Raw genomic sequence first — 16,777 nt, 5'->3', positions numbered from 1 at the left:
TGAACAATGCCAATTGAAACCTCTACAAACATTACTCACCCGAATTTTATGGCGATCTATATGCCAGAAGAGTTATACAAAAGATGAATGGAAAATGAAAATGAGATTACATATTGTTTTTAAAATGAAAACTAATAACCAATTACATATTGTTGGGTTATTACATCTTGTTTTCAAAATCAAAACTACCCAGCAAAGTAAAAGCAAAAACACAGTAAAAGTGAAAATTTCTACCCAGCAAAGTAAAAGCAAAAACACAGTAAAAGTGAAATTTTTGAAGTAATTATTTACAGCGTTATCGAGTTCACTCCCAACCTGCTATCATACAAAAATAATTTAAACTACCTCAAAATACAGTGAGGGAGGAAACAAATAAAAGCGTTTCCAAGGAAAGTTCGAATTCACTGGGGAAAATGAGGGCAGAGCGTCTTTGAAAAGCACGAGTCCATTGCACACATTCATCCCTGTTGAACTCAGCAAAGACTTTCACATAAAATTTAAAAGCAATAACACACCGTTCAAACATTTAAAAGCAATCTCATTCGAAAAATCAAAGATCCACCTCCATTGCAGGTCTTGTATAGCTCTTCACTTATACCGAACAGAAATGTTATGATAAGTTTGTATGGCAAACAGTTCAGGTCTGTTTTTTTTTAACAGTTTTGGCTCTCTCAGCGTTTCTCCTATTTTCTGAGTTACAGGTCACCAATAGTTTTGGTAATTTTGATGTTTTCTTAACTGAGAGGTGAAAATTTCATGGACAATTCCAGATATCTGCACTATTTGACTAGAAATATGTCAAAACTAAACAGAGAATGCGAACTCCGTAGGCTTCCAACTGCGCACGACTTCCTGTTCGCAAGGGGAGGGTTATCCCTCCGAGGGGGTTTCAGGTTATCCCTGCGAGGAGGTTTTATGTATTCTCTCCACTCTGCGCTGTTGATTGGATTCTTGCAGATCTTAAATAGTGAATCCGCCGAAGAACCCAATTGCAGTAACTCTAAACTGAACGCATATCTTCAACCTTGTTGCTTCAGCTGTGAATTAAACACCGTCGGTGCCGCTCACCCCATTCCCGCGATGTATGAGTAAAACACATTGCGTGAGCGGTAAATATAAATCCAAAATTCAAATTTCGAGCGGGATTGTGAAATTCAAACTTAAAATTCAACGTATGGCCGTATAGTATACCCTCGCATATTCCTACGGTATGGTGGTGGCGGTGACACTGGAGGTGGCTGGAAATTCCTCGCGCTCGGCTTTAGATGCATTAAAAACCGTTAGATGCATTAAAAACCGTTTGTCCGTGGATTGTCGTGAATGTTGTTGTATGGGTCATAGCCGATGGATCCGCATGGGCTTTCAAATCGGGGTATGTAGTATGCATGACATACATAAATGGGTCAGCTTGTATAGGGGTATTTAATACCCAATGTATGGCTAGTTAGTTCTTGCCGTCCATTATTACATGGATTCGAATAACCGTACAGTACGGAATGATTACTCATTTCAACGCTGCGCTGTAAAGTCCCTGGACCAACAGATCCACAAAGGAAATTATTTGGTGATGAGTGCAATTAACAGAAGCACTGAACAGACTTCTCATAAATTTGTGATAAAAAATCTGATGCCCTGCAGAAAGTTCCAAGGAAAACAGTGTTTGATAAATGGAACATTATATTCTTTTGCATGGGCTGCTTTTCTTTCGTTTTGCGTTCCTTTATGACTAAGTAACGATTCATAAAAAATTATTTGCCCAGTATTCAATCATGAAAAGGTCGGTAGCGAGAAACTTTGAAGGTAGAACATGCTTTTTTTTATTCCAACAGTAACAAGTTTCCATGATAATGGTACAAAATTTACATATAACAGAGCCGCAACTTGATGACATTCATACAATAACTTTGATTCCTGTATTCTGCTATGACAATGACTTGCAAGCCGTGTATAGAAACCCAACTTAACTCAGTGAACACCGAACCTACGATATTGACAAACAAAAATTCACATAATTTGGTTCAAATTCAAACATAGTCTGCTCTTTATCTATGATTAGAAATTGTAATCTCTCCCATGTGGAGTTGGTTAAATTTAAGTTTCGAAAGTCAGTTAACTGATTAATTAAGTGTTTGAGTGTGAGTGAAGTTGAGTTACGTGGAGTTGGCTAAATTTAGAGACTCAGTGAACTTATAGTCAAGTCGAGTTAAGTGATAGCTGACTTTTAGTGTGTGGTTGCATGTCAAGATATTTTAGGACTTGCATGTGATTGCATGTCAAGATATTTTAGACAAGTCCCTAAAGTCAAAAGTTTCACCACAGCCGTCGAACACTAAGCCGTACCTTGTCGGCCGTTGAGCAATAAGTCATACCTGATTTATTTATTTTTCCGGTAGCCGAAGAGGAATTTTATGTTGGTCCGAAGCGCGCAACGCATATCACGCGGTTTGATTTGCCGTATGTTTGAAGAGTTAACAAAGGGCCTCATGCAATCACGGCTGAGTTAGCCAAGCCATACAGCAAAAGGCCAGAGACAAACCCGCGGACAAAAGTCAAAGGTTTAATAAGTCCAAGATGACACGTTGAGGTCAACAAAGGTGTCGTAGCCACCTTCGTCAGCCACCGCCGGATTTGTAGACCCTCAGACTGAGTGAGGGTCAAAGCTAAGTGAATAAGCCACCGAAGAAGGTTTGAAAATTCAAAGCGTACATAAATTATTATTTTTTGAAAATCAAAAAGATATTGAAGTGCCTCGACATAGTGTGTTTGGAAAATAAAAGGACTTGGGAAAAGATTATGAATGGTGCTTTAAAGGTCGAGGGATTTCAAATATATTTTTAAGATTTCTATGAAGTTAGTTTTTTTTTTTTGTTTAATTTCGGAGGTGTGTTTAGGATTTTGCAAAGTTCGGTTTACAAAATATTTTGTTGAGCATGAGAATTGTTTTGGTGAAGATTGTGTCTTCTGGAGTTACATATTGAAAATTATATATTTTTTCGGAAGCAATATGGAAGATGTCTTTATGCAATGAGGGAAGTAGCGATTAAAAAAAAAAAGAATGACAGCAGTCATGGGTCACAAAGCGCGACTGGAGAAGATTAAGAAAAGAAGTCGAAAAAATAGGCAAAGATCATTGCCATGGTTAGAGAGGTTCAGGGCGTAGCTGAGGAACTGAGAAGTCTAGCAGAAGACAAAGAAGAAATCGAGAGTGATTGGTGTAGCTTTGATTTGCTACCACTTATTATGTTTACATGTGAATATTTTGATCATTGGGTTATCAAGATGTTAACTTTTCTTAGAGCTAAAGAGTTAATTGAATATGAATCTAATAACCCATATAATGAAGCATGTGATGTTTTAGCATTGAATTTTATAAAATAGGCATTGGATAGAAGTGTTTGTGCAAGGTAGCAAAAGCTACAGTTTCCAAGGAAGCATGGAAGTTCCTAGAAGCAGAGTTTGGTGCAAGGGGTAGTGACATGCAGGTACAAGTTATGTCACAAGCAAAGAAGTCAGTCGTAGATCTGAGAGTATATGAGCAAGACTCTGAGAGCAAAACGGAGCTTGGAAAATCCCACTCAAAAGTGGATGATGGTTGTGAAGACCATAAAATTGAAACCCATTATGCACGCATGCATATGGATGAAGAAGATGCAACAAAAATTGCAGAAAGATAAAAAGTAACCTTTGTGTGAAGCAGAGCAAGAACATATAAATGCTCAAGGAATCCATTGTAACGTGGACGATGCAAATGATGGTGAATCGCATTGTGATGAGACACATGTGGATGATGGCTACAAAGTAATATATGAATTGGTGAATCCAATCGCAGCTGATGGATTTGGTGAAGTTCAAATTGTTAATAAAATTGACATTGAGCACATGCATGCTCAAATGTCCCACCATAGTGTGGATGGACATTATATTGATGATATGTTGGGTTTCTTTTTTGAAACAGGGATTGATTGTGTCAATATGGTAAGCGCAATGTTTGATGAAACATTGAAGGTTGAAGTTGCCACTGTAGCAACAAGATATGAAGCAGTTGAAACTATTCATGAAGTAGTATGTCATCTAGCAACAGTTGATGATCAAGAATAGGATAAAATGATTAAAGAGTTTTTTTATGAGAATATCCACTAACAACATAACAGTGGAAGACAACCTCCATGCAGTTGAAAATAAGGAAAATGTAGAGCAAGAGGCTCTCACTGAAGAGAGTCATATGAAAGATGTCTTTAACATTGTTTTTGAATATGCGAGTGTTCAAAATAGCATGGGAGCAGAAGTTGAAAGATAGGTTGTTAATAAATTTGATGCAGATTACAGCCCAAAAAAAAAGTACTTAATGATGAAAGTGAAAAGAATGATATGGATATTTCTGAAAACAAAAATGAATGCATTGAAACCATTTTTCAATAATGGAGTCAAGAACATATAAGATTCTGCTATCAAGAAATATGGCAAAAAGAAACTTATGAATATAAAGCACAAGAAGCAAAGGAAAGAAGACAGTTTGAAGATGCAATGTTTTGGCAGCAATCCGTGGTTGGACGAATATTTGAAGAGGAAGTTGTAGAAGAGATGATCCAAAAAAAAAAAAACTAAAAAACAGTACCTGATGATGAAAGTGAAAAGAATGATATGGATGTTTCTGAAGACAAAGATGAATGCATTGAAACCATTTTTCAATAATGGAGTCAAGAACATATACGATTTTGCTATCAAGAAATATGGCAAAAGGAAACTCATGAATATAAAGCACAAGAAGAAAAGGAAATAAGACAGTTTGAAGATGCAATGTTTTGGCAGCAGTCCGTGGTTGGACGAATATTTGAAGAGGAAGTTGTAGAAGACATTATCCAATTGTTTTTCAAAACAAGTTCAAGACAAGTCAAAGAAAAATTGCACCAACAACAAGTGAATAAAGCCTACAGCAAGAAAGTTCAACGGAAAATGAAGCAATTTCGAGGATATAGAAATGAAAAATTGTGAAAGTCTTGAGTCATTGTAAGCCTAGCTGAGACATAGACCAGCGTGCATGTTTGAGTGATAGTTGAGTCATGTTGAGTTATGTTGAGTCATATGGTCGTAAATTAATGGGGAGTGTTAGAAATTGTAATTACTTCCGCATGTGGAATTAGTTAAACTTAGGGAGTCAGTTAACTAAGTGATTGAATGTTTGAATGTTGAGTTAAGTGATAGGTGACTTTTAGTGTGTGGTTGCATGAGAATGCATGTCAAGATATTTTAGGCAAGTCGCCAGTTGGAAAAAGATAAATACCCTTCACTGAGTTCGTTATAAGAATCATGTTTTATGTGATAAATAAAAGAGCAGCAGCTCGTGTTTTATGTGTATTCTATGTCTCCTCTGCCTTTCCAACATCTCTGGCATGCATTAACTTACTAGTCACACTACATAGCCATCTCCTCGTAGATTACAGGCTATCAGCAAAACTCTATGGACAATCTAACACTAAACTAAAGAGGCCGCAGGCGTGCATCCCTTCTGAGGTTCCGCTGTAGTTGTAGTGGTGGCAACATAACTGTCCTCATAAGAACAATAATTTCCTTCGAAAAATCCAGCGTGGATGAGTAAGATGGAGAACAACTATGTTCCCGACATGATAATAAGAAACGATTCCAACGTTATCTGCACACCAACGCCATTAAAACAAATGAGCTTCTGGAATCAACGATTAAAAAATGGGCTTGTATAAAACAAATGAGCTTCTGGAATCAAAGATTAAAAAAATGGGTACAAAAGACAATTTTTTCTGAAATTACTACCGCACTGTCAAGAATACCACACGGATTTCTTGTTCGGCTCCACACCCAAAAAACGGAAGCTAGAATCGATATCTTCTGTTTGGATTTCAGATTGTCATAGCTCTTCACCATCACACCCTTACACAAGAAAAGAATTCACATACGCAATTGCTCAACACAGCAGTCTTAAGATCTCACGCAGCGATCTCTCAACTGATCGCTCACACCAAAAAAACTCACCCACTCAATGTTGAACCTCACTCCTCGCTCTGATACCATATCAGAGAACGCAGCATGAACACTGAACAGAAAATACACAACTTGGATTTCACATTGCAATGTATGATTTTATACATGGTGATGAAGGTTCTTGATTCTCGTTGTGGGTGGCTTCTTCAGGATGCTACCTGAAGTCTGCAGAAGACTTGAGACCATCCCCTGAACTATCGAGAGGAATCCCTACCTAACATAGTTAATGAGAAACGTAGGTGGTTGGGATTACTCTTTATCCAACAGGAAGTAGACCGAAGACAGTGGTGAAACTGACGGTCTAGCTGATGATGCTCGTTTGGGGACCTCTACTAGGAATTTGATTTCAAAACCAATGCCATAGGCAGAGCATTAACTCTGAAATAACCAATTGCAGATAAAATGATTTCTAATTATATATAAAACATTTATTCCTCTTCTATTCAAACGAAAAAAATTAAATAGCCAATAAGAAAATTTTCAAGCAAATCCAATTCATAAATCAAGTTCATTAGAAACTTATCTATTGATCATCCCAAATTTGTTAGAGAAGAAGGAAATGGACATCAATATTTGTAAGAATATTTTACTAAATAATTTGTAAATTACAGTATTAAATAAATTTAATTATTTCGAGTGAGAACAATTAATATCAATAATCAACTATAGCCAATTCAACAACAGAAATTACAAGAATTATTGTAGAAATAGTCAGCAACATTTGCATGGGTCTGTAAATACATGATTGAAATAGATCCTTCAATTTGCATGTATCATATTTACATTTTCAATGGATCTTTTCATATTAGGGAACCACAACATAGAATGAACCCAATGATTAAAGAGATTATGAAAGAAGAATTAAAAAAACTTTTAACAACGAGATTTATTTATCCTATCTCTAATAGGGAATGGGTTTCACTGCAGGTTATAGTTTTGAATAAAGGAGGAAAGTGTAGAATTTGTGTAGATTATATAGAACTCAATCAAGCTATTTGAAAGGATCATTTTCCACTTATATTTATTAACCAAGTTTTCGACACTTTGGCAGGGAACAAGTATGTCTTTTTTTTAGATAGTTTAGTGGCTATAATTAAATAATAATTACTCATATGACCAAGATAAAACTATATTTACTTACTCCCGCGAACATTTCTTATAGACTTGTCATTAGATTGTGCAATGTAGACACCTCATTCAGTGAATTGTTCTTAGTATCTTTTCTCATCTTAATATTCACTAATATTACATGCGTCATAAGGATATATGGTTCTCTTTTGTGTCACATTTTCCAATATTGGGAAGAGATATCATAAACCATTTGTGAAACAATAGTGGGAATAGCCATCACTGGCCACTATCTACAAAGCTAAATCATGGGCATTATTCAAGGATTCAAAACCACATCATCTAAAGTAATCAACCGAAATCATCACCATTACTCAAGGATTTAAAACCACCTCACCTAAAATAACCCATTGGTAGTCCTTAAGGGGGAAAACTTTCATTTATGCTAGATTTCATTGGATATTGGTCCATTAGCATGTTTCTTTACATCCAAAGAAGACAATCTTTTCATAAATAAAACACAGTTTTTGGCCATACTCTAGAACCAATCTTTTACATGACTTTCCTTAAAAAAATATCTTTCCTTTTTATTAAAATGATTTTTTTTAATATTAAATATTTTATTTTGTAAATTTATCAATTTCGACTTTCATCACCACAAGAAGAATAAAATGAAATACTTTGAAGTCCTTGGACCTTAGTTTCATGATGTTTGGATCAATTTTAGAGCAATTAAACACCACTATTAAGGAATTATCTTTGTGATGTATAGATTGTGAAGGAAAAAAAAACTTATTTTGTAAATTTATTTCATCTTAGCATGTAATGTGTCACTTCGATTATCAATATTTAAATTGAGTTTTCATTTTCATTCCGCTAAAGTCGTGGTTAGTTTAGTAGATATTTTTTTATAATGTCATCAATAAGTCATGGTTATTTAGTAGATATTTTGTTAGAATGTCATCGTTGAATTGTTTAACCCTTTTTCCTCATCTATAGTCACTCTTTAAAAATTATATAAATGGGCCATATCAATGGTATAATTTCCACTATCATTATGACATTATTCATTTGACTTTTGGTTTGTTCAAATTATTCATCGTAGTCATCCCATAAATTTATAATATTGTCTTAAGCAAATTAACATGATTTCAGATTAGATTTTCATGTATTTTTAGTTTATTTTACGATGAATTAATGAAAGTGTATATTGTGCATATTTTTTGGATTTGGGTTTTATTTCACAATGGTGTCCACACTTCATTCATTTAATAATTCTCCATTTTGTATACATTCAACAATTCAGACAATTTCATATATGATTAAAAAATAGTTTTTTTCTCTTTCAAAATTAATAACTCTCATTTTATTATTTTAACTATTTTTTATTATTTTTCTTATAAAATTTATTTTAAACCTCAAATTTCTCCTAATCAATTGGATAATGTAATACCATTTTCGTTTCTCAAACTTAACCTAATTAGTTAGTTTGGGATTCTTTTGATTTTGAATTTCACTATGAGGGTGGGAAATAAGCTATGGGAAAAAGTTCATCCCTAGCATAAACATTTTTATACTATTCTCTTTCAAATGGCAAAAAATGATAGCTTATTAAGAACTTCGCCACAACTCTTTTAAAATTGGAGATTTAAGAACATGTCCAACCTTTCAATTGTAAACAAAAAGAGTTGTCTAAACAATCTATTACGTACTATAACTGATACCTCAACCATAAATTTATTTTACCATATATTTACAAATCTATACACATCAACATACAACTTGTAATTTCGCCATAAATAGAAATTCAACTTCTTTTATGCGACATCAATTATCTCCAACTATAATATGATGGAACACATTGTCACTCTTAAATTCTCATTTCCCTTGTTTTATTTGTTCTCATTGATTTTCCTATTGAGTTTTGTGATTAGTATGGAAAATTCTCGCTATATGAGCCAGTAGGCTTCTAGAATCTATAATCATATAAATGTTATTTCTAGATATATTTATTATGTGTATGGTACAAGGATTGTGTCTAATGATTCACATGAACGCTCCACATATACTCAAGGACCAAGCGAAGCCAAATGATTAGAAAAGAGATTAAATTAGATTATATAGATGCTAGAGAAGGAGGGAAGAACATTAGATTAAGCGGGAGTAAAAAAATTATATTATGATAGATGGGATGGGAATTTCAAAGGGAAATTGAAAAAAATATATATTATGAAAGTAAACAAACATGTTAAAAAGAAAAAATAAATGATAAGAAAATGTGTATTCCTTTTATCATTTAATATTTCAAAGAAAAATGTATATCTCCTTTCATCATTTAATTTTTCTTCTTAAAATGCTTTTTTCCTTTCATAATATATTTTTCCTTTATCAAATTTCTCTTTAAACTCCTTCTCTCCCCCTTCCCCTCCTCCTCCCCACTATCATAATCTATTTCCCCTCTTGCCTCCCCACTTTCTCCTGCCTATTAATATTATCCCCCCACCCCCTCTCTCTTTCCTAATCTCAATTTTCTTATTTGAATATCCCTTAACCTCTTTGTTATCCTAACCCTATAACCTAATTTATGATTTAATAATTTAAATTAAAATTTATTATTATACAATTAATTATTCTAAAAAATATTGTCATTAATTTATAAATTTATTTTTTTAATTATTTATTATTCTCGATAGTTAGCTTGAAAATTATATTTCATTTTTAGTTTAAATTTAACATTCATTATTATTCGTTCTTTTTAATTTTTCCTCCCAACGTCATTTCATTGACTAGATTGATGTATAACCTTTGAATTATAACATTTCATTTGAACTTTGAAATATAACATTCCTCCCTCATATCCTAGCACCTATATAATCTAATTTGCACTCTTTTGTAATCATTTGCCTTCGTTTGATCCTTTAGGATGGGTGGACTGTCCATCTAAAATGTTGGACACAATCCTCATAACATATACACAGTGAAGGTATCCAGAAATAGTATTAATATAAATTCTCGATTTAAATCTATTGTTCTAGCATCTTGTTTTTTCCTTTGCATGTTGTTGTATTTAGTTGTCGAGTTTTGGTTTTCTATTCCCCTAGTGAACATGTTTAAATGAGCATTTGGTCTTCCCTAGCTCTTCAATTTGTACAATAATTCCTTATTTTCATAATAAAAAATACAAAAATAGCACATGCCTTTACTCAAGCCTCAATTGGGATGGGCTAAAAGAACTAAATTGAATAGATACAATCTGTTCTCACCAAAATTATAGATATGTATGATAGATCATTGATATTATTAATGTGATAAGTTTTATTTGTTAAAATAGGAGCAAGTTAAGGTCTACTCGAATACTTTGTCTTAATGGAAAAACTTATTCTACTTTTTCTTTTGTGGTCAAATGTTGCTTTGGTTTCCTTATTTTCTAACACTTTAGGAAAGATTTATTAGTTTAATTTATACTATATCAATATGTTACATATCAAATGTCAATCAATTCCCATGATTTATTTATTTTCTATTTTATGTTACTTATATTTTCTCTTACAAAAAGAGAAAATCTAAAACTATATGATTTAAAGCATATTATGAAAATCAGGGTTAGATATAGTATAAAATCAGATACTTTAGTGGAAGTTTAGTCTAGAGAAAACACAATTCTCATATTGGTTGTGATGCAATGACATCTAGATTTTCCATATATCATCACGTCAATTGCAATGTAAATAATTTGATGGGATTAAAAATAGGATCCACTATAAGAGTTTTCTAACTGATTTGAGGAGGGATGTAATGGAAAATGGTTTCATGCTCTTGTTGAAGACATCAAAGTCATCATCCTAGCTATATCCATCACAAATATAAATCAAGGGGCCTTATCGAACAAGCATGAAACTATAGAGTCCATCATTTCAATTATTTTAGGCTATGACTAACACCACAATCTAAAATAAAATGTTATATTGTTGCCAAAGACACAAGAACTATCACTATCACAAACATAAATGGGGGGTTTTGTCGAAGAATTATGAAACTCTAGAATCCATTGTTTTACTTGTGGTGCCATAATTCAAACCATTTTTTTTTACGAAAATGTTAGATTTGGAATCCAAAGAGAATTAGCAAAAGTGAAAGGGATTTTCCTATCAAAGTGGAAAAACATCAACTTTGTATATAGAGAAAGAGTGAGTAGTATTTTCCATTTTGTTGAAATCCCCACATTACATTCACTGTAATTGCGTAACAAATTTTACTTGATTTTAATGACGTCATCATTGTTCCTTAATATAACATACTTGGATCTAACAAAACCCTTACTAGCCCTAAACCCAGTTTCAAGTTTTGAATCTCGATCAAAATCTAACCCAAACTCTTTATTTTTCCTATCCATTCTTTCACGCTCCATAGAGGGTTTAATTTATTATGATGTGACATTAACATATTGACATAATCCATTTCTAGAATCGAATCCTACTTCTTAATTTCTCACCATTAGATGTGGTGATAATATCCACATTTGTCTTGACATCTTCTTTGTCAAACAAGGCTTTTTTTTCCAGTTTCTCCTCACTTTGCAATTTAAAATTGTCTTCTTTGTATGCATCTATTTAAGAATGTGGTTTTTGTCTATAAACCATGTAATTACCTCATTTCCTTAAGTTGCTACCAAACATTAAGGCTTTCTATTATTGCTTAACTATTTGTATGATCATATGAATACATTATTCACAAACTATATTCAAAGAACCATTTAACACACTTTTCTTATTTTCAAATAATGTATCATCCATATTCACTTTGGTATTCCTTTGCCATGGGTATTCTAGTTTAATTAATTTTATGTTCAATTAAGATGAGGTATTTCAAAAAATACATATTAGTAAAAAAATATTTTAGTGTTAGCCATAAATAAAATTTCAATATTTATATTAAATAACTATTTGTATGATCATATGAATACATTATTCACAAACTATATTTAGAGAACCATTTAACATACTTTTCTTATTTTCAAATGATGCATCATCCATATTCACTTTGGTATTCCTTTGATTAATTTTATGTTCAATTAAGATGAGGTATTTCAAAAAATACATGTTAGTAAAAAAATATTTTAGTGTTAGCCATAGATAAAATTTCAATGTTTATATTAAATAACATATTTTTTTTTATCTTTTTATGTAAAGAAAGATAAACTAATTGTATTTTTTTCACTTTTAATAGAAAGATAGTGTAATTTATTTCATTCTTGTTATCAATAACATAATAGAGAGAGAGAATTTTCAATGTATCCTATCAAGGGGATTTGTAATTCCTTTCATATTTGATATACAATCGATATGTAAAGTTTTAAAAATTATTAATAATAAAAACAACACATAAATCTATCTCATGATTATATGATTTTTAATTTTTATTATAAGGAGGAAGTGCTTTTAAAATATATTTGTCATAGATATATGCTTCTTATTTTAGTATAAACAAGAAGTGCATTTAGAAATATGTTTGTCCCAGAGGCTTTTTGATCAAAGTTGAAATTTTGCTCATGTCCACCCAAATAAAAATAAAAATAACTATACAAAATATTTAAATAATATTGCACATGAAGAAATTGGATCCCTCTAAACTTGTGCTAATTAGTATTTAAGATGGATCTATGTTAGTAATAACCAAAAAAGACATTTAACCTAACGCATAAATTTTTTCCCAAACTTTACTCTCTATAAAATCTTTTGTATTTAAAAAATTTAATCCTTCCGACTAGAGTTTAACATAAAATTATATTAATTCAAACATAAAATTAAATCAAATTATGTTTGGAATGAAAAGACATACTTCTTCATCTTTTATTTTTGCCTGGTGGCATGGGGCAATGGCAAAAACTACTAGTACTAATGCTGGCCTCCGAATCCATTTCCAAGTTAACCTGTAAAGCTAAACTGAAACGAAGCACGAAGTGGTGCGTGTCAATCATGAGAAAATTGTGGTTTGATTAGAAAAAGGCGAAGATATTCTCCTGTAATATCCGACGTAAGGGGCCTACTGTTCATCAGATACAATAACCATTTGATTCAAACATATCATTATGCGGTGGGACATCCAATTTAAAGCAATAAACTTTATCGTCCATTATTAAATGGGTTCGAATAACTGTACAGTAAGGAATGATTCTTCATTTCAATGCTGTGCTGTAAAATCCCTCCACCAACAGATCCACAAAGGAAACTATTTGGTGATGAGTGCAATTAACAGAAGCACTGAACAGACTTGTCATAAATTTGTGATAAAAAATCTGATGCCCTGCAGAAAGTTCCAAGGAAAACAGTGTTTGATAAATGGAACATTATATTCTTTTGCCTGGGCTGCTTTTCTTTCCTTTTGCGTTCCTTTATAACTAAGTAACGATTCATAAAACATTACGCCCATTATTCAATCATGAAAAGGTCGGTATCGAGAAACTTTGAAGGTAGAACATGCTTTTTAATTCCAGCAGAAACAAGTTTCCATGATAATGGTACAAGATTTACATATAACAGAGCCCCAACTTGATGACATTCATACAATAACTTTGATTCCTGTATTCTGCTATGACAATGACTTGCTAGCAGTGTATAGAAACCCAACTTCACTCAGGAAACACTGAACCTACGATATTGACAAACAAAACTTCTCATAAATTCAAAGCTAGTCTGCTCTTTATCTCTCGCATGCATTAATTTACTAGTCACTCTACACAGCCCATCTCCTGGTAGATTACAAGCTATTAGCAAAACTCTATGGACAATCTAACACTAAACTGAAGAGGCCGCAGGCGTGCGTCCCTTCTGAGGTTCCGCTGTAGTTGTAGTGGTGGCAACATAAGTGTCCTCATAAGAACAATAATTTCCTCCAAAAAATCCAGCGTGGATGAGTAAGATGTAGAAAAGCTTTGTTGCAGACACAATAATAAGAAACGATTCCAACGTTATCTGAACACAAACGCACACTCACCAAACATTACTCATACAAAACGCCATGACAGTATGAAAACTCAAGCAGAGAATAGGACATTGGTGGCGAATATGAGAGTATATGAATGAAATAAAATAATAGTACTACATACCAACTTTGTGTTTCGGCCGCCGATATGGATCTCCTTGCATCCCAATCTAAAGTTTTTGTGAGTGAAAAATCATTAGCTCATTCTCGATTTGTAGAAAAATTAAATATCATAATATATGGTGTTAGTATACAGCATGTCATTTTGCAGCTAGTAAATAGATTGCATCCCAATCTAAAGTTTTTGTGAGTGAAAAATCATTAGCTCATTCTCGATTTGTAGAAAAATCAAATATCATAATATATGGTGTTAGTATACAGCATGTCATTTTGCAGCTAGTAAATAGAAATCCCTATAATACTTTAAGGATCCGAGTTAAAATGGTTTTATACTAGTTATATATAAATACATACATACCCCATAGCAAGCAATGTGAGAGCCCAAGCTGTCATGGAGGATGCAGTACTTGAAGACAAGCTCTGTGCAGTCCAAACTCGGAGATGATGGAGCCCTGAAAGGCATGAAGCAGCTCCTACTACGGAGGCTATCAGAGCAAAAATAATCATGAAACCCGTCGCTTCATTCCCCATTGGAAAATACACTGGAAAAAATCCCACGGGAAGAGCTCTTCTACGACCTGCAACTTAATCATACAATCAGTCATGAAGTATAGCACAAAAAATTATTTTGTACAGAAGTCCTATGATATGATTAATTTAAAGATTAACAAGTACCAATAAAGTAAGTGTGGTCGAGGGCGCTGTTGAGAACCCATCCGGCAATAGCACCAACAGTCAAATATATGCAGAAATTCAGCAGCAGGAGAAACCCCGCTAGAGACTTTACCACTCCCAACGCCATTAGAATTATACTATAGCTGCTCTCTAAATTGTAACTAATGACCAGACGGAGCTTAATTTGGAGACAGAAAAATATGAATCACTAATCTAGACTAAATTTTCAGAGGACAAGACCAAGCTGACAACTATGCCGGCAGGACGCAGGTAGGAATTAGTTAAACACTAGAGCACAGAACAGGTGTGGGATTTCTTCACTCAAATGAAGTTATACCTATAGAACATGAACTCCGGGGAGGAATTACTTGTATGCTTTCTGGCAACTTCTGCAGGTTTCTCCCAAAGGAAGAGACGACGTATTTATGGATGGGTGTAAAGTAAGTAAGCAAGCCTAAAAAGAAAGAGCCAGCGGGGACAGATAGCAGGCTGCCCCCACAATTGGGAAACAAAAGAACTGGCTGTACCATCTAATACAGCCGTTTATCCAGCGGCATGAAACTTTCTTTACAAGAAATCCAGAGTGCATGAAGGTATTTAGTGGGTGTCACCTTCAGAGGCCCCATTTGTCCATCCGTGGCAGCCTGGAAGGATGTTGCAGAAGCAATTCCATGCTTTTCTACTGGAAAGTAATTCTTTTTTGTTCCAAAAAGTATTTTCCGTTGTATTCAAATCGCACACACCGGATTTGAATTAGGAAAAATAGTATTGTTTATATTATTTTTCCTGGATTTTTCAACATTAATTTGAATCATCCTGGTCTACCATAGTTCCTTTAATGATAAACGCCGTCAGAAACTAATGGGTGTGGGGTTCGATTCAATGGTTTCTTTAATGATCATAAATGAACAGGGTGTGGGGTTCAATTTTGGGTGAGTATAACAGAATCGAATATTTGTAGTCGACGTTTTGCATGAGAGAAGCCTTCATAATTTCAATCCAAGATCGTATCCGTACGACTTATAGTAATACTGATATTTGTTTTTTAATAGGAATTGAGAATAGTTAATCTTAAAAGACTACTCCACTCCATAAAGCTTAAATTACATACATTATTTATTTAAGAGCTGAAAACAGATATATGAATTATTCAAGTTAGAATGAGTGGATATTTTTTTTTTTGGAGTCAGGTGAATATATTTATATTATAAAAAAATTAATTTTATATTGATAACAAGTCTGTCCAAAAAACTGTATGAGAATTGAAATAGTAATCGATTTTCCATATTTTGTTTTTAGTGAGAAATTTTGAACCAAAAGATAATTAAAAAGGCTTAATTGGCTTAACATAGTCTTTCAAAAGTTCTATGGACCAAAAAAACTAAAACCATAAATCCATATAGCCTGAATCACCATAAAGATAAAAAGATTGTATAGTAGACATAGACCAAATCTAGACCAAAAGCTAGTGCCAAAGTTACTAATCTAAGACAATAACTAGAGAGATAGCATGAGAGTTTCGTAGAGGTGTTTCCTCTGTTGGTGCATTAACAATAGTTAGAGTGTATGGCTACAAGTCAGAACCAGAGTCTGAACCAAACAACAATGAGTGTTCCACAAGAGTCATTTTGGCATCTAAGTCATCCATATGGTACCTTATGTCTTGAAGAATTATTTTAATCTCCTCTTGCCCAGCGAATAGCTAATCATTGTTCACTTGTTTGTCACAGATGACCATGTGAAGCAAGGTCTCCAATTTCCTGTGCAATGCCACTGTATGAAGGAAGTAGAGTCTCCTTTTACGGAATTTGCCCGAATGAGGAGTCCATCTAAAGGTAGAACCCAAAATTTCATAATCTGAAAAGTATGCCCTGACGCCAACCTTGGCTTCCAGTTGGAGGATCTCATTCCTTGTTTT

The 16,777-nt window shown here is 33.4% G+C and overlaps 1 protein-coding gene across 2 annotated transcripts; it reads right to left on the bottom strand.

Moving 5' to 3' along the window:
* Positions 1-13,545: 13,545 nt before the first annotated feature.
* LOC149197377 (membrane protein PM19L-like) lies at positions 13,546-15,348 on the bottom strand. 2 transcript variants are annotated; one of them, XM_089403897.1, is made up of 5 exons: positions 15,197-15,328; positions 14,860-15,007; positions 14,543-14,762; positions 14,189-14,234; positions 13,546-14,054 (listed from the first exon to the last, which is right to left on the bottom strand). In XM_089403897.1, the coding sequence occupies exons 2-5, from the start codon at positions 14,984-14,986 to the stop codon at positions 13,878-13,880; spliced, it is 570 nt and encodes a 189-aa protein (XP_089260023.1). In that variant the 5' UTR covers positions 14,987-15,007; positions 15,197-15,328; the 3' UTR covers positions 13,546-13,877. The 2 variants fall into 2 exon arrangements, with proteins under 2 accessions (XP_089260023.1, XP_089260022.1); XM_089403896.1 differs by having other exon boundaries at positions 14,860-15,348.
* Between the last annotated feature and the right edge of the window lie 1,429 nt (positions 15,349-16,777).

Source organism: Pinus tabuliformis, chromosome 2_2 (assembly GCF_031772625.1).
Source record: "Pinus tabuliformis cultivar Carrire ecotype Pingquan chromosome 2_2, CPIR1, whole genome shotgun sequence".
Lineage (NCBI taxonomy): Eukaryota > Viridiplantae > Streptophyta > Pinopsida > Pinales > Pinaceae > Pinus > Pinus tabuliformis.
This window is presented reverse-complemented; position numbering and strand designations above follow the sequence as displayed.

Coding starts and splice junctions, on each gene's coding strand:
- LOC149197377 (XM_089403896.1), bottom strand. CDS start 14,986: ATGGCGTTGGGAGTGGTAAAGTCTCTAGCGGGGTTTCTCCTGCTGCTG. Junction 14,763..14,859: donor CGACCACACTTACTTTATTG/GTACTTGTTAAT, acceptor ATTAAGTTGCAG/GTCGTAGAAGAGCTCTTCCC. Junction 14,235..14,542: donor CTCACATTGCTTGCTATGGG/GTATGTATGTAT, acceptor CAAAAACTTTAG/ATTGGGATGCAAGGAGATCC.